At 48.3% G+C, this 24,723-nt stretch overlaps 1 protein-coding gene across 1 annotated transcript in view; it reads right to left on the bottom strand.

The window, feature by feature from the left end:
• The window catches only part of SLC18A2 (solute carrier family 18 member A2), a 37,652-nt gene extending 21,361 nt beyond the window's left edge, over window positions 1-16,291 (bottom strand). The window contains exons 1-9 of the mRNA XM_077126152.1: window positions 16,171-16,291; window positions 14,392-14,743; window positions 6,384-6,442; window positions 6,039-6,122; window positions 5,665-5,757; window positions 4,898-4,987; window positions 4,744-4,787; window positions 4,608-4,668; window positions 2,330-2,425 (exon numbers count right to left, since the gene is read on the bottom strand). Of these exons, the coding sequence (XP_076982267.1) occupies window positions 2,330-2,425; window positions 4,608-4,668; window positions 4,744-4,787; window positions 4,898-4,987; window positions 5,665-5,757; window positions 6,039-6,122; window positions 6,384-6,442; window positions 14,392-14,743; window positions 16,171-16,291 (1,000 nt within the window). The remainder of the gene's footprint in view (window positions 1-2,329; window positions 2,426-4,607; window positions 4,669-4,743; window positions 4,788-4,897; window positions 4,988-5,664; window positions 5,758-6,038; window positions 6,123-6,383; window positions 6,443-14,391; window positions 14,744-16,170) is intronic.
• Window positions 16,292-24,723: the final 8,432 nt, after the last annotated feature.

Here is a 24,723-nt window from a genome sequence, read left to right as displayed (position 1 = left end):
ACACATATTAAAGACATGGAGGAAATTAGCAGAAGAAACAGCTAAGAGAGTTGGATGGGATGAATCTAAACAGGAGATTTGGGGATGGGGAAGTACAGGGCAGACTGCTGGGTTTTTTTTGTTTGTTTATTTTTGTTTCCTTATAATCTTTATAATGATATTTGACTTTAAAAATTATGTTCATGGGGCGGGCCATGGTGGCTCAGCAGGCAGAGTTTTTGCCTGCCACGCCAGAGACCCAGTTCAATTCCCGGTGCCTACCCATGCAAAAAAACTATGTACATGTATAACTGATAAACTTGAATTTATTTTATAAGGTAAATCTACATGTTCTAAAGTGAAAACACGGCCCTACTATTGCATAAAGGAAAAAGAAGAGCAAACAGTGATATGAATAGAAAGATTCTACTTGGGTTGGATTTTCAAGCGTTTCATACATGTGTTGGTAAATGGAGGCCCATCTAAAAAACACATTCAAAACAGTTAGCAATGACTATCATAGGAAAGTGAGCTGGGGAAGAGGAAAAAATGAAAATGGGATTTTTAAATTTTACCTCTTCAATTTGTTTACTTTAATTTTTAAATAATTAATCATTACTTTTCTAACTTACAAATACTTTTTAAAATGCTGCTCTCTGCTGGGACCAGCATGAGGAATTAAGAAAGCCTTCTAGACCAAAAGGAGTAAAAGAGAAATGAGGCAAAATGAAGTTTCAGTGACTGAGAGATTTCAAACAGAGTCAAGAGATTTATATTACCTCCAGGTAACAATCCCGGAGGTTATTCTTATGCATTATATAGATATCCCTTTTTACTTTATGGTGTATTGGAGTGAGTGAAGGGAAGTACCTGAAATTTGTTGAGCTGTGTTCCAGTAGCCTTGATTCTTGAAGATTACTGTATCAAATTATAACATTTACAAACGTGACTGTGATTGTGAAAACGTTGTGTCTGATGCTCATTTTATCCAAGGTATGGAAAGATGAGTAAAAAAATATAGATAAAAAAAAAATAATAGGAAGGACAGGACAAAGGGTAAAATAAATTGAGTAGCTGGAAATACTAGTAGATGGAAAAAAAGCTGCTGTCTAAGGTTTTTTGTTAGCCTCGTCAATGAGAAGGAGGGGTAAGGGGTATGGTACGTACGAGTTTTTTCTTTTTCCCTTTTATTTCTTTTTCTGGAGTGATGCAAATGTACTAAAAAATGATCATGGTGATGAATACACAACTATGTGATGATATTGTGAACCAAACATGATTGTACACCATGTATGGAATGTATGTGTGTGAAGATTTCTCAATAAAAATATATATTTTAAATGCTGCTCTCTAGGGCAGTGCAATAGTGGCTCAGCGGCAGAATTCTCAACTACCATGCTAGAGATCTAGGTTCGATTCCCGGAGCCTGCCCATGTAAAAAAAAAAAAAAACAAAAAAAAAACTGCTCTCTAAGGTTTTTTGTTAGCCTCGTTCCCTATAAATTATATTTCTTTTATTTATATTTAATATAACTAATATAGTTCAGAAACATGGGGAGATCCTGAGTGTATTTCTCCTCTCTCATTTCTGCACAGGTCTGCTGTTTCAATGCAATTTTATTGAGATATATTCACATACCATTTAATCATCTATAGTATATAATCAGTGGTTCACAGTGTCATCATGTAGTTGCACATTCACTACCACAATCAATTTTTGAACATTTTCATTACTCAAAAAAAATACATATGACAATGAAAATGAAAATAAACACTCCAAATATCCCATACCCCTTTCTCCCCTATTTATTTATTGTCCTTATTTTTTCACTCATCTGTCCATACACTGGATAAAGTGAGAGTGTCAGCCACAAGGTTTTGACAATCACACAGTCACACTGTAAAAGCTATAGAGTTATACAATCATCTTCAAGAATCACGACTACTGGAACACAGCTCAACCGTTTCAGGTATGGGAAACTTCTAGCTATTCTAATACACTAAACTAAAAACATTATATCCTATTCCTATAATGTATAGGAATAGCCTCCAGAATGACCTCTCAACTCTTTCTCAGCCACTGAAACTTGATTTTGTTTCACTTCTCTTCCTGCTTTTGATCAATGCCGCCTCTCTTAATTCTGTCCCCACCAGGGATGATACAAGAACCAGAGCCAAAACAGGTCCCAAGGCTCACTGCTGCCCTACGCATCGACCCCATTAACTGTCAAGCAGGAGCAATGAGCCGTCTCTTCATCATCCGGGCACAGGCAGTTCAACAGGGCAATGCTCAGGGGACCCTCCCTGGGGTCGTAAGCTCCAGAATCAGAGGGGCCCACCTCGGTGCTTACCCAGCTGCCACTTGCGGGAGCACATGGCCTCCATCATCCAGATGGGCAGGGCGGGCTCCAGCATGGCGATCCCCATGTTGGCAAAGCAGATGGACCCTTCAGGGGAGGACAGGGATGAGCATGCTTCAGCTGTGGGTCCCCAATGCCCCCACCGCTTCCAAAGACAGTTAAACCCCATGTGCCCACAGCCAGATGGGTCAACTCAGGGACCCAGAACTTCTACTTTGGCAAGAAAAGGATTTAAATTACAAGTAAAGGGAAGGCGAGGAGGGTTTCTTCTCCTTATTACTGTTGTTTTTCACAACTAGAATCCTAGAAACGCAAAGCTCAGAACCAGAGGGAGGCTTCGAGGTTATTTAACCTTCTTGGCAGATTAATGAAGAAAGGGAGTTCCAATTTATTGATGAGCCAATTTATTGATGAATTTACTGATGAACGATGGTTGAGTACAGGTAACCTTCAGCCCACACACAGACTTGGGGCAACCTGCAGCTCTGGCACCTCCTTTTTATTGTACGATGAACACGGATGTTTCTAAGGAGGTCCCAAACCCAAGAAGGACTGCAGTGCATTCAGCACAGCCATGGTGACGAAGGAATTCTTTTTAATAAAGCAACTATCATATAGGCTTTCTATGCTTTCATTGTCACTCTGTTAACCAGAACCCTTTGTAAATGTAGAACCATCTGGAAAAAGACACACAGAACCGCTCCTACACACACACACACACACACACACACACACACACACACACTCATTCCGGGAGCTTCCTGTGCTGTGCCCCACGGAACCTCTAATTTGCTAGAATCTTGATTCAAGGAACATTGTGCAAGCATGATTAACATGCTCACATAATGAAGAGAGTTTTCTGGTTAGTCCGTTTGTTTTCTCCCCTCTTCTTGGTGACATTTAAAGGCAGAACACAGAATTGATGTTGAAATGATTGAACTCTCTCCCCCCAGCCCCACTTCCCCTTTCCCCCAGCTCCCTCCCTGAGTTGAGGCTCCTGGAACTGTCGATTGCCTGACATTTAATGCTGGGTAGATCTCTGACTTTCCTTCCATGAGCAGGGGTGAGACAGAGGCAGGAGGGGCCCAGGCCACACAGCCCTGACCAGGCATCTGCTCCAATGTGCTGTGAGTCACATCTCTGGGGTCAACCTTATCCCCACCACAAACAGTCAGTCCCAAGAGCCCCAGGGGATCTCTGCTCTGAGACGTACCCTGCGTCTTGTAGGGGGGGAAGAGAAAAGCTTCATTGCATGAGGCAGTCACCACACCGGGTTGACCTCCCTTTGGCCAAAAGGCAAAACAGACAAAGTTTAGACCAAGTGCCTCCCTGACCAAATCCAGCAGCAGAAGAGTTACACAAAACCTGCCTGGGGTTTCAGAAAAGGCTGAATTTGAATGTCCTGAGGTAGGGCAGGAGCCCAGTTCACCAGGCCCCACCAGCCCCATGAGTGTTTGCGCCCCTTGCTTAGACAACTCCAATCCTAACTGCAGAGAAACAGTACCGGGTCTGACGCCAGGTCTGACCCCAGGGGCTGCTGGCAGCAGTACCCAGGCCCACTGAGCACAAGGTGGGGTCACCAGACAGCCTCAGGCCTGGCAGGGGAGGGAGACAAGCCCTTCTGTCAATACAGCTCACCGTCCTTTCCAGGAGCCAGAGGACTCCAGGGCTTTCTTTTAACCCATCTAGGCTAAACACAAAGGCATGACTTTCTTTAGCCCCTCTGCCTTTCCATGGGGATGTCTCTTTCTGCAGGAAGACAGGTCCCTCTTGGCCTCCGGGGCTCAACTGTCAGTCTCCATTCATCCAGGCCAAGGTAAATCAGACCACCCAGGGAATACGCCTGCACTGAGGCCACAGCAGGCTCCTTCTGGGAAGTTCAAGGCCACATACCGATGGCCTTGGGCACAAACAGGGCCAGCAAGCTTGGCACAAGACAAACCTCCTCGGCAGAGCCTCCCCCTGACTCTGGGCATCTCTGCAAAGCTCAGTGATGCCATTTTGATTTGCCCCAAACTGAAAACAAAAAAAGTGTCAGAAATCAAGGATGGAAGAAACCCATTTCTCGTGCCTCGTAGCGTCTGTGCCTTTTAGGTCACGCGGTATTATTTTAGGTCATGCGGTATTATTAACATTCGTGCGGCAGGCCCAGGTTTCCAGCAGCACAGTGAAAACTGGCCCTGGCCCCCAGCTGGCAGCCATCAACACGCACGCCCATGACCGTGACAGAGACTCTGACCGTGACCAAGAGGGGCCCTCCGAGCCCCACCTGAGGCGATGAGGATGTATGGGTCCCTCAGCAGCGTGGTGAGCGGGGTCCCCTTCTGACTCTACCACGAAGAAAACAGGGATTAAAGGGGTCAACACAGCCACCACCGCAGCGCCCTCAGCTCCCAGCTGCTTACCTCCGGCTGCACCCGGGATGGCTGGAGCACAAAGAGCTGAATAGCTACAAGGGAAAAAGAGAAAACCCGCCTTGCAGAAAGTGGGCACGGCCCTGAGCATGTGCCGTGCCCGCGGCCGAGGTCACGGCCAAGGGGCCCCTGGGGACTCGCTCACCTCCGTCCAGGAGCACCAAGGCAGCCAGCACCAGGAACGGGGCTGTCTTCCCCACGAATTCGTAGAGCACACTCCCAAAGGGGGGGCCCACTGCAAGGAAGAGAAAGGGGGGCCGGTGCCAGCCTCCAGGATCGACGCCTCCCCGTGGTACTGGAACTACCCATTTGCTTCTTGAGTTTCTACCCCTACTTTGTTCCAAAGAAGACCTGGGGCGGTCACCTTACATTCCACCTAGTCAGTGCTAAGCTGCTCTGGCAAATTCCTCCAAGCAGCTTTTATACCTGAGACACGTGGAAGAGTCTCTAAGGGGTACCCCAAAAGTAAAGATCAGAGAGAGAGAGAGAAGATCCAGCACACACAGGAATTGCAGGTTCCAGAATGAAAGCTGGAATGTACAAGACAGAGGAAAAGAGCCCGAGTCTTCTCACAGGACAGGCAGCTGTCCCCTGGTCTGGGGGGTCAGCCAGGGCAGGCGGGGGAGGCAAACAGCATAGGCGCTCACGGAATGTTGCACACGAGAGCTCTCAGCACGCCATCCTGTTGTACACTCTCATTTTACCTCCGGGCCCAGGGAGGTGTGGGGTGTGCCCAAGGTCACCCAGCAAGGGGGGAGCAGAGGCAGGGCTAGCCCAGGGCCCTTCCCCCCAGCTCAGGCTTCTTCCTGCTGTTTTCCAAAGGCTCCATGAAAGGAGGAAATAAAAAGGGAGGTAGATGCCCAATGCCAGACAGCCCCTCCCCAAGTTCACTACGTGGTGGCTCTCACTCACCTAGGACCCCCATGGCCAGGCCTCCCAGGGCAATCCCCATGGCGTTGCCCCGCTCCTGGTCATCCGTGTACACGCTGGCCAGCATGCCCATCCCTAGGTGGAAAAAAAAAGGTGTCCCTAAGCAAGCTCCGGGAGCACAGAAAGAGTAACTAGGGACTCCCCACTCCAGCCCCGACGACGTGGGACCTTGGCAGACCTGTCAGATTGACTGACACTCAAGACCAAGCAGAATCCAAGAAGATAGGGTAGAGGTGCCTTCTCCCAGAGCCCTCCTCCCAAACTGTTTCAGCTCATTTGATAAGGGACCGGCCAGCCAGGACAGTGCTGGTGGCCGTCGGACAGACCAAGGCCCCCGGGTCCGTTCCCACACATACCAGCTACGGATGAGCAGGAGGAGCCGATGCCCTGCAGCGACCTGGCGACCAGCAGCAGCCCGTAACTGCCCGAGAAGGCGAACACTGGCGAGAGAGGGGCCGGGCGCTGCGTCAGGGCCACCCCACGGGGGCTACCATTCGACCTTTCAAACAGGGTGACTGCTGAAGCCCTCCCGGAACCCAGTGTTATTTTTTCAATATTAGCTACATCATGCTTTTGCATGACTCCTCGCTGCAATTTTTCCCAGTATGCAGACACCCCCGGGTGGTAATCTTGATGGGCAGCTTGTGGGTGTCAGAGCCCCCGCGGGAAACCACACTCAGAGGCAAAGGTCAGACACTTACTTATTGTTGAGATAAACATGATGCAGAATCCCGCAAACATTGGTATTGGATAGCCGATTCTGTAAAACAGAACCACGAGGCAAATCTGGTGACTGCAGGGTATTTTTTTTTTTTTAAGGGCTTTGTATTGATTCTCTCCTGCTAGCCCTCAGGGGGCAGGCAGATGAGTGCTTGGTCAACTTTTCTAAAAATTCATATACTTGGTGCTTTCGACGTGACCTTTTTCTGTTTGACTGTCTTAGAACATGAATACATTTATGGATTGCCCCTCTGAACAGAAATTTCTCTGGAATAAATGTTAACACAATATTGGCAAGTAACCCAGAACGCATCCAAAATACACAGCCTCTGTTTCAGTCATGTTTTATTATTCCTTTAATTATAGTCTTTGCTAGAGTTTCCCCAAAGGGACCATTGCAATCAAACAATTCTGATAAAAACTGTCAGCGGAGATGAATGCACGGCACCTAAGAGGCATTGAGAAGCAAGATTTTTAAAATTTGCTTTCATGTGGATCCCAGACAGGCCATCCCAGAAAGTCAGACCTCATTTTCTATGCAAAAATTCAAAACCCGTATTGCTTCGTAAGGCCACTGCCCAGGCAGGGCTCTGCCGTAGGTGTGGGTGGGAACGGCCTGGCCTTGCGGTTTCACAGGCCTGGCTGCAAACCTGGCTTCCCACTTGACCACAGCAAGTCTCACAGCTGCATGGAGAGAACTCCACCCCCCCCCCCCCCCCCCCAGGGCTGGCATCAGTATAAGATGAGATGTGGATGTTAAAATTCTCTATCAGGATACCTGGAACACAGAAGACGCTTTGGAAATTCCATCACCTCCCTCATTCTTTTCTTTCTTTGCTCTCTTTTTCTGCTGGATTAAGAGGACAGTGTGGTTCCTGTCACATGGGTATGAGGGTGCAGGCCACCCGAGTCTGAGCTACTTGTCCTTTACAGGCCCCTCTAGGCCAGGCTTTAATAAAATCACAACAACAACACCTCCACTTAAAGGTTATGCTCAATTCCCCAAGAACTCACACCCATCTGCTCAATGATTTGGTAAAGGCAATCACCTCCCCATTTTACAGATGAGGAAGCTGAGGTACAGAAATGTAACTAGTCAAATATCATAGGATTAATTTCACTTGAGGTCTTTTCCCCTAGTCCAGGCCTTCTCTTTGCCAGGTAGCCAGAAAGCATATGGACACATGTGGCCTTAAATAGAACCCTTTCAAAAGTTCTCCAGGTCACACACTTTTTTTTTTTTTACCACTCCATGGGCATCCAGAAACCAAATACCAAAAATTATGACAGATTCCCAGCCAGGCTCCCTTGTCCAAACCCATGCAAAGATGCCCCCCCTGGGGGCCGAGGTAATCTCGTGGTACCCGGAGGTGGGCTCAGCCCACAGGAATCAAGTAAAGTGGGAAAAGTGCCTGGCTCTGCACTGCAGTTCCCAAGTGGCAGCTTCTTTTTCTCAACCAGGCCACTGTCCCAGCTCCTGATTCGTGCAGACAAAACAAACTCCTTTCCAACACTGTGATTCCCCCCGCACTGCTGGATACAGAAAAGGAAACTTCCAGGAGCCTCAGAGATGAGAACCCTCAGGCACTTTGTTTTTCTCAGCAACTATGGCACTGTTTCTTGAAAGAAGGGGCATGTAACAATACATCCAGCTGCCCCAGAATAAACATAGGTTTCTCACCCCCTTTCAACGTAATACTTAGAAAAGCTAGTCATCGAAGTGCTGAGTATGTGTCAACACTGCTGGAATTCTTTCACTCATTCTTCATTTCCAGTTGTCTGTAAGGCTCTAGCACGCAGCCCTTCTGCCTCCAGGGGCGTCCTTGGATTCTGTAGTGAAGTGAACCATCTGAGGTTCCCCTGCAGACTACAAGGAGAAGCACTGGGTAGCTTCAGGACAAAACTCAATAAAACATGGTCAGTATCTGTCTGTAACCCCAAAACCACCAGCAGCACTATGCCCAGCCCGGCCAGCGATGCTGTGCTCAGCTCAGCAGAGCCCAGACGGGAGGGGAGGAAGCCACAGAGGGCCCTCTAACCAACAGACTCCAGAATTTCCAACCAGAGTAGGGAGCTAGTATGGTCACCTGAGATTCTCACAGCAACACTCTCTTTTTCAGATGATGACACTGAGGTTCAGGGAAGTTAAGTAACTTGCCCAGAATTCAGGGCAATGGGCATATCTTGAGCATCTACCATGTGTCAGGTCCTGCTAGCCCACAGCTTGGTGGGGAAGCTGGTTTCACAATGAGTTCTGCAATGGGATGAGTGAAATGGAGGGCTCACAGTGTCATTTAAAACCAGCAGCTCCAGGTCCGCAGGACTGTGTCTTACGGAGGCGTCTCCTTATCAAGACCACATGCTATATTTGGAAACACTGCAGCTACTGTTTTTCTTAGATCCTTTGGGAATTTAGTGAAGCAGGTATGGAATAATCAAATGGCAAAGCTGGAAGGAAACTCAAAGGCTGACCAGTCCAACTCTAGTCTTAGAAGAGGAACCTAAGAGAGAGATGAAATGGCTTCCCTAAAGTCACGGAGCAAGCCCATCGCTTTGGACACCACTGAGCTTATGCTGCACCCTTCTGGTTTCCAGAACACGTGTGTGCCCTGTATTGTCAACAAGGGCCAAGTCACTGAGCTACCTGGCCGGGAAAGGCTGGGCAGCAGCATTTTTCGGGCAGACTTGCTTTTTCACACAGCAGAATCAACAGAGTCAGGCCCATGGCAAAGAAGACATGAGGGGAAGCTTCCAGATCTCTGCTTTCAAACCTTCCCAGCCCCACGCACTCCTACCCCGGAAGGAGGGCTGTCCGATGATGCCCCAGGGCCAGTGGCTGGTGGGTAGATGCCAAGGCTCTTTCTCCTCCCCCCAGTGTCTCCTAAATGAAAGAAAACTCAACTAACATTAGATGTAAACATCTGAGTAGGTGCTGCTGTCTCAATTCAGCGTCATCACAAAGTACCGCTAAGCGGGGATGGGTCCAATGTGCAAGCCTTTAACCAAATGTCCCATCGCCACTGCCTAGGAGTCACCCCAACCCTGGTGACACTCCACAGGGCATCACAGAGCAGTTAATCCAACCTGAATAAGACTGAATATCATATATTGAATCCCAAACAAAATGTGTTAAAACAATAAAATTCATGTTACCCATATATACCTAGATAATCGGCAAAGAAACCTCATATGTCCCTAAACCATCATGGACAATCAATACTTTTTCCCTGATGCTAATAACTAGTGTATCTCTGTCATAAAGACCAATAAAACTCCACTCTCTGGCTTGCTAAGGCCACGATTCTCTCTACCCAGGTATGACAAAAGCGAGAGGCAAAGGGCCGGTGAGGGTACGGGCTATGATGAGACGAGAGGACAAAGGCCTGCGATGTCAGCATGCCCTTAGAAGGTGGCATGGTAACTGCACTGTCAGGAAGCTGAGTAATATTTTATACCTGCTAGCATATAATAGGAATTTTGTGGTCAATCATTGAGTAAGTGAAACACAATTCTTAGATGTAGCCCAAGGGTCTGCCTGTTTGCTTTTTTTTTTAGCTATTAGGTGTGTGCAGGGAGTTAGCGGAGCCCTGGGCGGCCTACTCTCTCGGCTGTGGCCCCTGTTCCCGGACATATGACTCAGGTGCAGACTTTGCTCTCTTGAGAAATGGCCTAATTCTAGGGCCAGTCTCTTCTGGTTTCAGAGGCAAAGACTTCACCATCCTAACGACATCCAGGACAGGAGATCTCTTTCCAGAACAGTTGGTTTCCCTGTCCAAGGAGAAACTGAAAAGGTCACTGCTTATTCCTACAAAGCCCACTTCAGAGCAACGAGCTGAAGCTGGGGGAGAAAAAAATAACCACAGTAGATTTTGTAGAGACTTTAGGCCCTGTGGCTTCCTCCTCGTCGTTCAGATGTTAGCTAAGATTTGTGAGGAAAAATAACTTGCTTTCAAATATATTAAGTAACTATGGAAATAAATTAAGCCACTGATGCCGGCTTGATAAAAAGCAGACCATTGAGACAATGACACACCAAATAGGAAGCCGAGGAAGGTGGCCCCAGCGACCGCATAGAGTTAACTCTTTCCCGTGCCAGACAGGCGGTCTGGAATAGCTTTTGATGCTAAAGATGCAACCACAATTTAAACCTTATGCTAGGCAAGTGAAGTCCATCATGCCACATTCCTGATCTGATTTGTGGGAGAGAAGAAAGGCATGGGAAGGTGTTTTCGTATTGTTCACCGTCTCTAACAATTCTTTTCTGTATAGATGTTTAAAATTCACTCACTGGGCCAAATAATGGGTATAGCTAGTATAATTCCCTCTACCCTCTTTTACATAAGACTGTAATCATGGAAGAAGTGAACCAGCTGAGCCCCAAAACTGGAACTCAAGCCAACTGAGAAGCCGTCAGGTTTTGGAAAGTACATTGCTGGGTACATGATTGCTATGCACCCCAAACCTCAGAGGTCCTTGCTTCCCACTTTCCATCTGATCAGGTATGTTCAGTAGATATATTTCATGAAGAATAAAGGAAGCAGGAATTACTTGCATCAAATTCCCAGTCAAATGAACATTTAAACTCTTCCCAAGAAAGGTTATCTTGTGTTTTCATTCATGAGATCTTATCCACTATTTTAAAAACAGACAGGCAGCCTGCTGTCCTATCACCCATCCACGAAAGCCAGTCATGTGGCAGCATCTTGACCATGCATATGGGGTGTGGGTTGTGATGTGGGGGTCTCATTTCAGACTGGGGCCTCTCCGCTAAGGTACTAGACTTTAGGAAAGAACAGTTCCCACCCAGCCTGGCTTGAGTTAGGCTTCCCCAGGTGATCCTGAGGGTATATGTGGTCTCCACCAAGCTTTCTTTCTCTGCACTGTCTAGAGCACTGCAGAGATGTTGGGAATCTGTGATCAGGTCATATCAGGGGTAGACAAAGATATTGTTTTTCTAGGGCAGGAGGGGAATCTGATTTTCCCCCCTTTCTAAACTAGCTGCCCACTGATTAAAAATGGAAATCAACAACTCCCTGTTTGGGCTTCACTAGTTCAATCTGCTACAACCAGGGACAGCCTAAGAAGGTGCAGGAAAGACAGATTTTTGACCTGCACTGTTTATGTTTAGCAGCTAAAAGGACAAGCTCTCTAAGAGTAAGAGGGCAGAAAGAATGGGAAAGGAAGAAGGACAGAGCTTGGAAACCTGGGCAGAGCATGTGGACACCTGACTTCAGGCCAGTTGCCACCAAGAGAAAGGCATTTTCCTCCCTGAGCTGCTAATACTAGGTACAGGACTGGCCCAAAAGCCCCTGTTAAAGTCCCTTCCAGCTCTAATGCTCCATGGTTTTAGGTACTCTTTCATCAGAAACACATATTAACCAACTTTAAAACACCATTTGAACACACTTGTTTACAACGCTGAGCCCTACACAGTGATGTCTCCAAGTTTATCTTCCTAGTTACTGAGGATGTGATTGACACAAATTACATCAAAAGACTAAATGCAATGGCTCACAAAGGAAGACTCAAGAGAGGCAGATGGAAGGTATTTGTCCCTTCTCTGCTACTGTTTGCATCTGACTTGTGCAGGGACGCAGAGCTGGAGCATGCCCGGCGGAAGTGAAAGTCCCCAAATTAATTTCCACCTGGCTTGGAAAGTATTAGAAACATAACAAGGAGCGTTGAAAGGATAACAATGAGTTCACTCAATTGTTTTGCCTATATTGATATTAAGATTTGTTTGCACTTGCACATTACAAGATGACACTAGAAAAAGAAAGTCATTTCAAAACTTGCCGGGGAGCTAGGAGAACCAGTTGGGGATTAAAATTTAGTTTTAGATAATTTCCAGAGTAAATTCCTTACCATAAGAATGGACTAAATTTCACAGGCCATAAAGCAAAATTGGGTTTCTCTTAGAACACAGTGTATTTGGATCCCCAAATACAGCAACGTCCAAGCATCTGGAGCATCTGATAGTGGAAAAGGTCTCACTGGTTTTAAACAAGCTGCTTCCCACAGCATAAGCAATGCATTAAAAGCAAAAAAAAAAAAAAAGATTTTTAAAAGCTTTTCATTTGCCATTTGGAAGATTGGAATACTCCCATCATTTCAGCCTGAATTTCTAAGTATTACGCTCTACTGCTGCTAGCAACATTCACTCCCAAGTGATTGGCAAGGCGTTATTACGATAACGTCTTCAATATTGGCGTATAGTATTTGAGCTGTCTGCCTTCTCAGAACACAAATCCGGAGCAGTTATTCTGTAATTATAGCAGATGCATTTTAAGAAGGGCCCTTAGTCTTGTAAAAAGGAAGCAAACAACCCTGCAACTCCTGAGGTCTGTTTTCCTTCTGGAGAACAGAGGGGCCTCCTAGTATCCCCTTGATAGTCGGGCTCCATGGTGAGCTCACAATCCAGCCAGCACTGCATTCATTTGTTTAGCATATTTTAGGCTGCAGCGTCTTAATATTTAGCTCCACAAAGCAGAGGGCTGGACCTGGCTTGGGACAATTAAAATGATTTCAATGGCACTAATTGGTCCAGATAATCAAAAGGCAAAAGTTTAAAATGTGCTCCCTTCTGACTGAACACAAGTGCCTCAGCAGGGACCTCCAGGTGTCCAAGGACAGCTCAAGCTCTGGGACGGCAGGTTCAGCAGTACCCTCTTGGCTCCTGCCACCACCCAGGCTGCCTCACCTATCACCCCCTCTTCTGCCCCCACTCCCCCTCCAGGCAGTCACCCAGGGTCCCACACTCAGAAGGGTTGCAAGCCTGGTTGAATGCTCTGCCATCACCATCCTGAAACTCTTAATACTATTTGAACAAGGGGTCCTACATTTCATTTGGCACTGGCCGTGCAATATTTATAGCTGGTCCTTCGCCTCCTTCTCCTCGCCAAGACCTGCAAGGTCTACCTAGGAGATGCTGGGCTAGCACACCTAAATTGAATTTGGCTCACCTGCCTCTCCCACTTGGCTTTGGAACCTCGAATGGCTCCCAAATGCCCCCAAAACAAAACCCATTCTTCTCTGGGCCTAGCACTTGGGGCCTTCTATAGTCCAGCCCAGCCCCTTCTCCCCAGCCCTGCCCTCTTTAGTTCACCTGGAGGACCTCAGCACTTTCTCCTCTACCACCTTCTGCATTTCTGCCTTAGGCTGCACTGTGCCAGCTCCCTGTCCTTGCCTCTGACACTTTCCAGGACGGCCTCCTCACATCAACTGCAAACCCATCTGTACTGAAGCTACTGTCCTTTCTTGCTTTGAACTCCACATACCAGGCAGAACTGAGCCATATCAGCCGCAGGTGAGCAGGTACCTGCTGGATGATTAGTAGCAATGAAGAAGTGAATAATTACCCCCCCCCAAATCAAGAGTATCCAGATCAGTATAAAGCTAGCTGGGGCAGCGTGCATGATCCAGACACCTGTCTCCAAATTCTCTGCTTCCCTTTGTGCATGCAGACACGGCGAGGCACTGATGGAAGGGAAAGAAGTCACTGCCCATCATCAATTAAGAGTTTCACCAGTATTACTGATCTCTTCCCCATCTGGCCACTTAATGGTGCCTTTACCGTGACTGCTCTAAAGGAAACACATTGGCTTTCTATAACGAAGCACACAACCAGAGGTGGAAGAGAACAGACAGCTGCCCGGCACACGAAATCCTGTGATGGCCACGGTGACTGCAGAGCTCCTGCTGCCCGAGAGTCATTCTGCCAAGTGTCCTTAGGAAGCCCGGCCTTTAGACAGACCCGTTGTCCCACTCCTTATGCTGTCTTCTCTGATATAGTCTTACTTTTTGGGCAACAGAGAGAGCAATGAAAAGGTGGAACAAACTGAGAGATCATTATTAAGGAAGGTTTTTGCCCCAGCTCACCCAGCACTCATTCTCCAGATTCTGATAAATGAATGAGAAATAGAATTCCGGGGGAAAACCACTTGGAACAATATAAATATAAAGCTCTTTGACTATAAAAATACAACCTACCTGTTGGTCAGCAGCCCTATGAAAGGGTTGGTGAGGAGCTGGACGGTGGCTTTGGAAGCAAACAGCAGACCAACCTGCACATTTTCATTCAGGAGATCTTTGTCCTCGGTGGGGCAGTCGGGAGGGGCAGTGGATGTATTGGTCACCATGTGCTGTGTGGTGGCCTTATGGGGCTGCCGCCCCAGGGCGTTCACGGTGGCATTGCCAGTGACCATGGTGGAGTTGTCATAATAGGAAAAGATGTTCTGGAAGCTGCCCGTGGTGGAGGCCGTGAGCCCTGGCCTGGCCGTCTGGATTTCTGTAGCATTTTTCTCATGCTTAATGCTGTACAGGTAACTGGGGATGATGGGGACTGGAACAGGAGCACAAGAGGAAGGAGACCATCACCCCAAAACCCTCCCCGGAGAAAAAGCCAGCAAACCACCCAGACAGTTGGTTTGTCTACCCCAGCAATGAGACCCCTGCACTGCACGGATGCTGGAACAATTCACGGTGCTTAGCTCACTAGAGAGACAAAACCCCAAGGGGCTCTGAGAGCCCTCTCTGCTCTCCAGACCATTACCCATAGGCCCTGGAAATTTCTTTTCATTTGTGGTGTATCTCAGTACAGGATTCCTTCAACTGGAATATTTTAAGAAAGGCAAGTGTTGTCTGAATCAAATCAGTTCTGACCTGGGGTCAACCAGTGCTTCTCAGAAAGAGAGGCATTTAAACGAATGAATCAAGGAAGGAGAAACCCAAATTTCATTACGCATCTCAGAAAAAAAATAAACTGCAGGAAGTAATAATTGGGGAGTTCTGCGACAGCACTTCATCTTTCTATTACATGAGTGGGAAAAACTGCAATCTTTCCTACAGCCTGGAAGACTTAAAAATCCCTAAGACTTCCATAGAGGGAAAGCCAAATTATTTAATGTAATAGGAGCGCTGGGCACGCCTGTGACAATAGGGCATTCCAGATAAAGCAGAACGGAAGCCCTTGTTTCTGAATATGAATGAGCCACACAACCCCGGACCCTCATTCTGGAGAAACCTGACTTTATGTATGCTGCGTGGAAAACTGCGACATGAGCCCAACAACAGATGGAGAGGATGAATGAATGAATCTCCTTTTAAGTCCAAATGAGAAATGATTTTTTTCATTCATTAAAATTGGGATTTTTTTTTAGGGAAAAGGGAGCCAAACACTTTTCTGTTAATGGGGCCTAATTAAGATACCTGGATTTCATTTATTTTTTTTTTCAAAAATCCATTATCGGAAAAGGCTGAAACCAATACTCTGTTCAAATTGCTTTTAAATGGGTCCTGAAATGTTTCCATCTCAATGTTTTTAATGTTCCTTTTTCGGGGAATGATATTCCTTTAGGCCTGGGACCCAATTATAAACCCACCTTTTTAGGTAGCATAATAATTATTACAACACATTATTTTGAACTCTGGGAACTACTTTCTTAACAGAAATCTTTTTCATCGTGCTGAAAGTGGGCAAGGGGAAGCAGGGAATTATCAGGAGGAAACATAAGTTCTGGGTCATATCGGTCTTATGTCACAGTTTTTGACCTGACCACCCGGAAAACCAAGCCACAAACGCGGCTGCTACTGCCCCGGGTGCGGCAGCCTCAGTGGGGAGCCAACTTTCCTGGGCCGGCTGGGAACTCCTGGTCCGCGCTGGGGTAGGTGGAACTCCCCGGGACGGGGCACCCGGGACGGGGCACCCGGAGACGGTGGCACCCTGGCAAGGAGGTCGCCCGGCGAAGGGGACTGCCGGTCCATACGTACCCACGACGGTCAGCAGCATGTTGTCCAGCAGCAGGGCGAGAAATACGATGAACAGGATGAGCTTCCGGGAGTGGCGGCCCTCCTGCAGCCGGCGAAGCAGCGCCACCTCGCTCAGGGCCATGGCTGCGGGGCTCCGCTGCGGGCGCGGCGCGCGGTGAGTCGCTGCGGGCGGCCAGAGGATCCCCCACCCCCACTCCCACCCCCCAAAATTCAGACTTCGCCCGGCCGGAGATGGGGCGGACAGGGGCGCACGGGTGGCCTGGGAGGGTACCAGGCTCCTTGTCCTCCGCTCCCCTGCCCCGAGCGCGCCCCCACGAGCGCTTGAGCTCCCTGGAAACAGCGCCCGCGAGCGCCGTCGGGGATCTGAGCTGGGGCCACTTCGCCCACTAGTTCTTCCGCGCGCTCGGAAGGACCGCGCGCCCTGCGCCCTGCGCCCTCGCCCCAGCTTTCCGAGGCCGCCTCGGGAGCTTCGCGCGCTGCGCCTGGGGGGAACCTGCCTGGCCGGCCCGGGTCCCGCTCCCCGCCCCCACCCCCCGCGCCCCCCGGCAGCGCGTTACCTCCGGACCGGCGTTCCCCGGGGTCCGCCTGCGGCCGCGGCTGCCGGAGTCTTCGCGCCGTGGGCTCCGTCCGTCTGGGCGGCTCCGGCTCGCAGTCTCCGCCCCGAGCACCCGGCTGCGGCCGCTCGGTTTACCGGGTCCGGCTCTGACGTCACGGCGGGGAGGGAGAGCTGGGGGCTGGGGCGCCCTGGTCTCCTCCCGCCCGCGCCCGCCCCGCGCCGTCGCTGCGCAGAAGGGACAGCCTCGCCGCCATGCTGGCCCCCACCCGGCCGCGCCTCGGCCCCCGCCGCCCGGCACACTCTGCGTCCGGATCCCCGCGGTCGCGCTTCCTGGGGCCCGGGGCCGGGACCGAAGTGGCGGGGGCCAGAGGGACGATGGCGAGGCGTCCAGGGGCCCGGGATGAAGGGGTCAGGGCACAGGGGAGGAGTCAGGGACCCTCGGTGTCTTCTGCTGCTTCCTGTGGGCAAGTCGTGTGGCCCGTCGGGCCTTCGCGTCCCTGAAATTGCCCTGAGGACGTGAAGGCTGCGAGGTGGCTGCGGCCTCTTTCTCCTGGGGCTGCCGCCCTTCCCACTCCCTCGCCCCTGTCCTGCTGGTCGTCCCCCCAGAGGATGTGGTGAGGGTGCCACCTGCGGACTTCGGGCCTCGAGGCCTGGGCCGTCCTCAGCTGGTGATGTGGGAACAGGGGGACAGGAGCCTCCCGCCTTCTTCCCATGGCGGGGGTAGGGGTGGACGAGGGCCCCTGAGTCCAGGCCTCAGAAAGTGAGAGCCGCAGGCCCGGGTCTCCGGGACCACCAGGAGGATCTGGGGCCTCAGAGCGGGACACGGAAGACAGGTGCCCGCCTGGGGCCTTAGGAAGAAGGCCCGCGGCAGCTGCGTCCCCTCCCAGCTAGGTCTGGGTGTCTGGCTTAAGAGAGACAATGAACCGTTCTTGAAAGCGCCTGTTTTTTGGCTGATGGCAGCCGCCCTCCTCACCTAGGAGTGAAGGTGCTCCTCTGGTCTCCACATCCTGTCACTGTATAAACAAGGAAGAAATAAATAGATGCTGCCCTCCCCATCCCCCCACCCCCCATCCCCATCCTCCATTCCGCCCACACACACCTCAACAGAGCTGGAGCTGGGAGACCCTTCTAGGGTCCCCAAGCAAGAGCAGCTTTTTTCTTGGAAAGCCACTTGGAATAAATGCCATCCTGTGGCAGCCTGTCACAGAGGGAGTCTGACCTTGCCTCGTCAGTGTCTGCTTGTTTTCAGCAGGAGACTGTGGGCCATGTACGGGCACCCGCGCTCTCCACCTCCTGACTTCCTTCTGGAGGCCCCTCAGGCTTCCCATTGATGCCCCTAATGTGTGAGAGAGATGCCTGGGTAAGTAAGTGGGTCAATAACACGGGGACTCCGGATGTCCCAGCACTGTGCAGCTTAAACATTAAACAGGAAGGAGAGAAGGGCAGCCCACTTACGGGAGAAAGCAGACAGCAGGGAGCAGTTTAAGAGGGATGGGAAGGCTATCACCTTCATGGAATGTCCAACCCAAAGACAGGGAAAGAGCACTTGTCAGGATGTCCAGGGCCCGGTCTGACCCTTCCTTGCTCTGTGACTTTAGGCAAGTTACTTGTCCTCTCTGTGCTTTACTTTCCTCATCTCTAAACTAGGGATACTAATGGGAACTATTGCAGGGTAGTTGTGAGGGTTAGATAGGAAAATCTGAGCAGCGATCAGCACAGTGCCTGCCCCAGGGTGAGAGCTCAGTAAGTGTCACTCGTTCGCTTATTCATTCAGTGAATATTTGTGGGCGCTTCCTAAATGCCAGGTACTGAGGATGATGATGAGAAGAGACAGTAATGGAGCAAATAGACAAAACCTCTGCCTTGGGGTTGCTCGCATTCTGGCGAGAACATTATACAGGTGGACCCAGGATGCCACACCACACCCCAGCTCCGCCAGCTGGAGAAAGATGGCGCCAGGGAAAACGCCAGGCCTCGCACCCCTCCTCCTTGCCTCTGCACCCCCGCCCCAGGGGCACCCTGGCCTAAAATACCACCTTCCAGCATTTTGTTCACACACCCTCTAGCAGACTGTTTTTAAAATAGGTACTCCTGCACACGTATTTCATTTGACAGCTAACATGTTTTTTTAATCATAATTTTAAATAGGTTAGGGCTATATTGTATATATTGACCTTTAAATATAAATCTGTTCTGTCACTCTTTTTAAGTAGCCCAATGAAATATAAATATTATAAAAATTCAGGACCACCATACTCAACTTAAAAATATTCTTTAACAGTCAAAATTGACAGTTTCTTTTATGACTTCAAAATCTATTCTGAATACAGAATTTTATTCTCCTGTAATATTTTTCATTTAAATCCTTTATTTGTCACCTTATAAAATAAAGAATTTAAATGAAAAATAAAATTCTTCTAGCATGTAGCAATGTATATATATATATATGTGTAACTTTCTAAAATTTTTTATGACCATAACGATGTAGGTTTTAAAATTTTATTTAGGATTATATTATAAAAATTGCCAGCAGTGTACAGACAATCAAACACCATATATGTGATAGGACTTTCGATAAATAACTGTTCTAGTTTGCTAGCTGCTGGAATGCAATATACCGAAATAGAATGGCTTTTAAAAAGGGAAATTTAATAAGTTGCTAGTTTACAGTTCTAAGGCTGAGAAAATGTCCCATTTGCAACAAGTCTATAGAAATGTCCAATCAAAGGCATTTAGGGACAGATACCTTGGTTCAAGAAGGCTGATGAAGTTCAGGGTTTCTCTCTCAAGTGAGAAGGCACTTGGTGAACACAGTCACAGTTTCTCTCCTGGCTGGAAGGGCACCTGGCGAGCAAGATGTCATCTGCTAGCTTTCTCTCCTGGCTTCCTGTTTTAAGAAGCTTCCTGGGAGGTGTTTTCCTTCTTCATCCCCAAACGTCACTGATGTGGGCTCTCTACTTCTTGTGGCTATGTCATTCTTCTCTGCTCTTTCTGAATCTCTCATTCTACAAAATGTTTCCTCTTTTATAGGATTCCGGTAAACCAATCAAGACCCATCCGAATGGGTAGAGACACGTCTCCCCTAATCCAGTTTAACAACCACTCTTGATTAGGTTACATCTCCAGGAGGATGATCTAATTACATACAGTATTGAATAGGGCTGATTCTGTCTTTACAAAATGGAATTTTGATTAAAACATGGCTTTTCAAGGGTACATACATCCTATCAAACCAGCACAATAACTATGAAACATAAGAAGGGAAATTGAATTGGAAACATTTCTTAAGGAGATGGATGGGTAGAGCATTTGGGGAGCCTTGATTAAAGAACCCTTCTCAGTCCCCGACATTGTCTCTTCCATTAGCACTGGATGTTTTGACACCTCAGGAGTAGGTATCGCAGGAAGATGGTAAGAGCCAAACCTTTGTTTGGTCCAGTAGGAGTTGAGGCATTGCTGAGAGGGTGGCCCTCTTCGACCTTCCCTCCCACCAGTTGGCCCTGCCTCTCTCCTCCAGCTACACTGGCTCCTCTCAGTGTTTCTCTGCCTCAGGGCCTTTGCACACACTCTCTGCGTAGGAAGTTCTTCCTGTTATTCCCCTAATTATTTCTTTCTCATTCTTCATTACCAGCCCTCATGTCACTTACTAGGGGGAAGCTATCCCTCTGTGGGCCCCACCCAGGCAGATCTGTCCCTCTCACAAGCCCTCCTGGAATCATCATGTCCTCCCAACCCCTACTCCTGGTGAGGAGCCAGTACTTTCAGAAATGCAATTTGTCATCTATGTCTCTCTAGGTATCAGGACCGGGGACACTCTTTTTGCTCATTTATGGTTTTCCAGAACACAGTCGGTGCCAAGAGGAGGTACAGTGCTCAGTCAGATTTCCTTTCAGAGGCCAAGTCGTGGGAACTAGAGAGACAAGCACCTTTTTCTGTCCCCTTCATGTCTCTCCCCCACCAGAAGCCATTCCTCAGAGACTCGTTAGCACAACATTTATTTATTCTCCCTGGGAACCCAAACTGCTGAGCTCAGCTACCGGCCCCCCACTGCCACCCACTCCCACCCTTTTCAAACACAAAGGACTGGAAATGTACAAAGGGACCTCTAGGGTTGGCTTTTTCACTTTCAGTTTAGGGATGATATGGCATGTGGCCCCTGGGACAGAGCAGTTATTTGAAATAGGCATGATTTGAGATAAATCAGTTTTGAGTTACAGATAGCATGCTGGCTGGGTCACTTTGATAATGCACGTGAACCTGAGTTCCTTACTTAGCCTCTCTGTGCCTCAGTTTCTCATCTGTCAGTTAAGCAGAATCACACCCCTGGCTCACAGAGCTGTTATTGAGATTGATCAGAATAACCCTTGTGCAGTGTCTGGCCCACACAGTAGCAGGTGCTGAAGCGAGTTCTTTCTGTTCTTGGAAAATTGAAAGCATTGAATACATGGAAGGTATAAGTGGTCGCGGTGGAAAATCATCAGGCGTTTCCCTCCCCATCCCCAAAAGAACTTGGAAGTAAGGGAAGCACTCATCTCCTGGGTGTTAAGCTGTGAAATACAAATAAGGAATCAGAAATAACCAAACTCATTGTAAAGAGACACCATGGTTCCTAAGCTAGCAAAACCTGGCATATTAGTTGAGGCATGTGTAGAGAAAGAAGTAGAGTACCCAGCAGAGAGCAGGCCTGGGGTGGGAGCAGCCAGTTCATAGAAGGGGAAATGGCTGCCACACTCAAGAGGGTCTCAAGTTCCTTGTCATCAGAAAAATGTCCATTGAAACAGTAACGAGAACTAGTTTCCACCCACTGACCTGTAGAATTTAGAAGGCTGGTGTATTGGTTTGCTAAAGCTGCCGGAATGCAATATACCAGAATGGAGTGGCTTTTTATAAAGGGAATTTATTAAGTTACAAGTTTACAGTTCTAAGGCCAGAAAAATGTCCAAACTCAGGCGTCCAGTAAAAGATACCTTGACTCAAGAAAGGCCAATGTCTGTCACATGGGAAGGCATGTGGCTGGCATCTGCTGGTCCTTGTTGTTGGTTCTGCTGCTTCCACCTTCTGATGCCAGTGGTTTCTTCTCCATGCGTCCGTGGGCCTTCGCTTTGCTCCTTCAGAACACAGCTCTGGGTTCTGGCTTGCTGAGCATCTCATGGGAAGGCACATGGCGATGTCTCCTGGGCTCTGTCTGCTTCTAGGCATCTGCTCTCTCTGTCGGCACGCCATACATCTCCAAACATCTGTGTCTCTGTCAGCTGTGAAGCAGCTGTTCTGCAAGCATCTGTATCTGAGTTTTCTCCAAAATGCTTCCCTTTTTTGTTTTAAGCACGGGCAGGGACCAGGAATCAAAGCCAGGGTCTCCAGCATGGCAGGCAAGAACTCTGCCTGCTGAGCCACTATGACCTGCCCTATGCTTCCCATTTTAAAGGACTCTAGTAAACGAATCAAGACCCATGTCGAATGGGTGTAATTACACCTCCATCTAATCAAAAGGCCATACCCACAACTGGGTGTGTCACATCTCCATAGAAACAATCCAATCAAAATTGCCCACCCTAAACAATAGTTCTGGCCGCACAAAATCGGATTAGGATTAAGACATGGCTTTTCTGGGGTACATCATAATTTCAAACTGGGACAGTGGGTAATGCCATTTGTTGGTGAAGATGTGAGTTAATTGGGGTCCGTTTATCGGGGGTGAGGGGGGTGGGGACTGGTGCAGCATTTCTGGAGAGCAATCGGGAATCCCCTGTATCTCAGGGGACCCTTGTTTGAGTCCTAAGGGAGGCACAGGCCAGGAGAGGCACCGCAGTGTTTTCACCACTTGGGGAATTGGGTGTGACCTAGGTTCCCATCACTAAGGAATAAAGAAGTAAAATGGGGAGGATGCTTTCTGTGGAGTGCCGTGCACTCTCAGACACAGCAGCAGATTATCCGCTGTGCTGCGAGCAGATTTTATAAAAGTCTTGGGTACAAAAGGAGGAGGAGGGAGAGCGCGCCAGTTCTGTGGCCCAGTTCAGTGTTTACACATTAAAAGTGCACGGAGCACCACTGTGTGTTTCGAAGGCTTCGTTCCCATTCGAGGTCTCATATCTAGTATGTCGAGGGGCCGCCTTTGTGGCAGAGGGGCCGGTGTGGGGACTGGGGAGGGACGCGAGCCTAACCCATGAGGGGGGCCTGGCAAGGAGCTGATAGTGTGACAGTAGTGAGCTCGGCACCGGGGCAGGCCAGGAGCTCAACTCTGCACCCAAGGCCCCCGGAAGGGTGTGTCCATAGACAAGGGGCTGGCGGTCGAGTGCCTGGACAGAGGCAAAGGCGCCGTGGAGGGGCAGCTGCACTGCACACACAGGCCAGGTGGCAAGGGGGCCCTCCAGGCAGGCAGGGCTGGGCCCTGTCAATCCAGATCAAAGGGAAACCCAGATCCTCTAAAAGACGGCTGAGTAGTGGGGATGATAAATATCTGGCTAACTACAAGTGACTCTTTTTGTTTGCTTGTTGCCTTTAATTTGTCCAAAATTAAAATGATGACATGGTCTTGACGGGTCTCTGACACTTATAACCAATATAACTTAAAGGACTGGGGTGGATATGGACCTACAAAAAGTGGCCAGGTTTCTATAACTTCCGTGAAGTAGTATATTTTTAACTATAAGTGAACTGTAAAAAGTTAGGGATGTATATTGTAATCCCTAGGGCAATCCCTGTAAAAAAGAATAAACCGCTCTCAGGAAAATTAAAATTAACATGGAATTCTAAACATATTCAAAAAAATTTTAAAAGATAGGGAAGAAAGAACAGATGGGCAAAAATCAGGAGACAAATAACAAAAAAGGAAATGAGAGACCCAAACCCAGCTTTATCAGTAATTACATTAAGCATTAATAAACACTCCAGTTAAAAAACAGAAATGGTCAGAATGGATTTGAAAAAATACACATCCCAACTCTATGCTATTTACAAGAGACAGCTTTAAATACAAAGACACAAGTGGGGTGAAAGAAAATAGATGGCAAAAATATATCATGCAGTCTATAAGCATAAGAAGGCTGAGCGGCTGTATTGATATCTGATAAAACAGATTTCAAAACAAAATTTTAAACAGAGATGTAAAGAAGGTGTTTTCATAATGACAAAGGGGTCGATTCAATAGGAAAATATAAGAACCATCGGGGTATACCTAATAATAGAGCTTCAAAATGTATGACTTCAAAATGTATATAACTGACAGAGTTAAAGGGAGAAATAGACGATTCTGCAATCATGGTTGGGAGAATTTAACGCTCTCTTCTCAACAGTTGATAGAACACCTAGGCAAGGAATCAGCGGACTGATCCTGCGGATTGCCTCAGGTAATTGATATTTACCATCCTAAGCGACAGCACACCTCACTTTCCATTCGGATGTACATGGAAGGTCTCAGCCGAGATCTGACTCATTTACTTAAGGGTTTTGTTTTGTTTTTTTCTTTTTGGTAGCCACCTCTAGCAGTTGTTCAAGGTACACATAAATGAAGAGCTGCCATTTGAAACAAAAAATGCATTTCGTTCTCCTGCTTTTCTGAATTCTTCTGCATCTGCACAGCAAAAGAGCATTTCTGTGTAAAATCTACCAAACCAACTGTTCTATTGTGAGGAGGCGATGGCCAAGCAAATGTCAATCCACCTGAAGGCTGTCCTGCTGCCTGCCAATGAAATTAAGACATAGATGCTCTGATTTAATAAACCAATCACCGGGTTAACTGGCTTCATGCAGCATTATCTGCAAGATGCGGGTCTCCAGGTTTGGCCACGTTAATGGAATCACTAGCCTTTCTGAGGACGTCTGCTGTAATTGAAGGCGGCTGAGAAGCCCTGTGAAGGGCAGCACTGGACCAGCTGTATCTGGCCTGGAGCCTCCTCTCTTACTTGGGCCACTGTGATCGCCCCCAGTGGCTGCCCCAATGCCCAGCCAGGCCTCCCACAGCCACAGTTAGGTTCGACCCCCCCCCCAGTGCCATCATG

Source organism: Tamandua tetradactyla, chromosome 13, assembly GCF_023851605.1.
Source record: "Tamandua tetradactyla isolate mTamTet1 chromosome 13, mTamTet1.pri, whole genome shotgun sequence".
Classification (NCBI taxonomy): Eukaryota; Metazoa; Chordata; class Mammalia; order Pilosa; family Myrmecophagidae; genus Tamandua; species Tamandua tetradactyla.
Note: the sequence above shows the minus strand (reverse complement) of the source record. Positions and strands in the feature narration are given on the sequence as shown.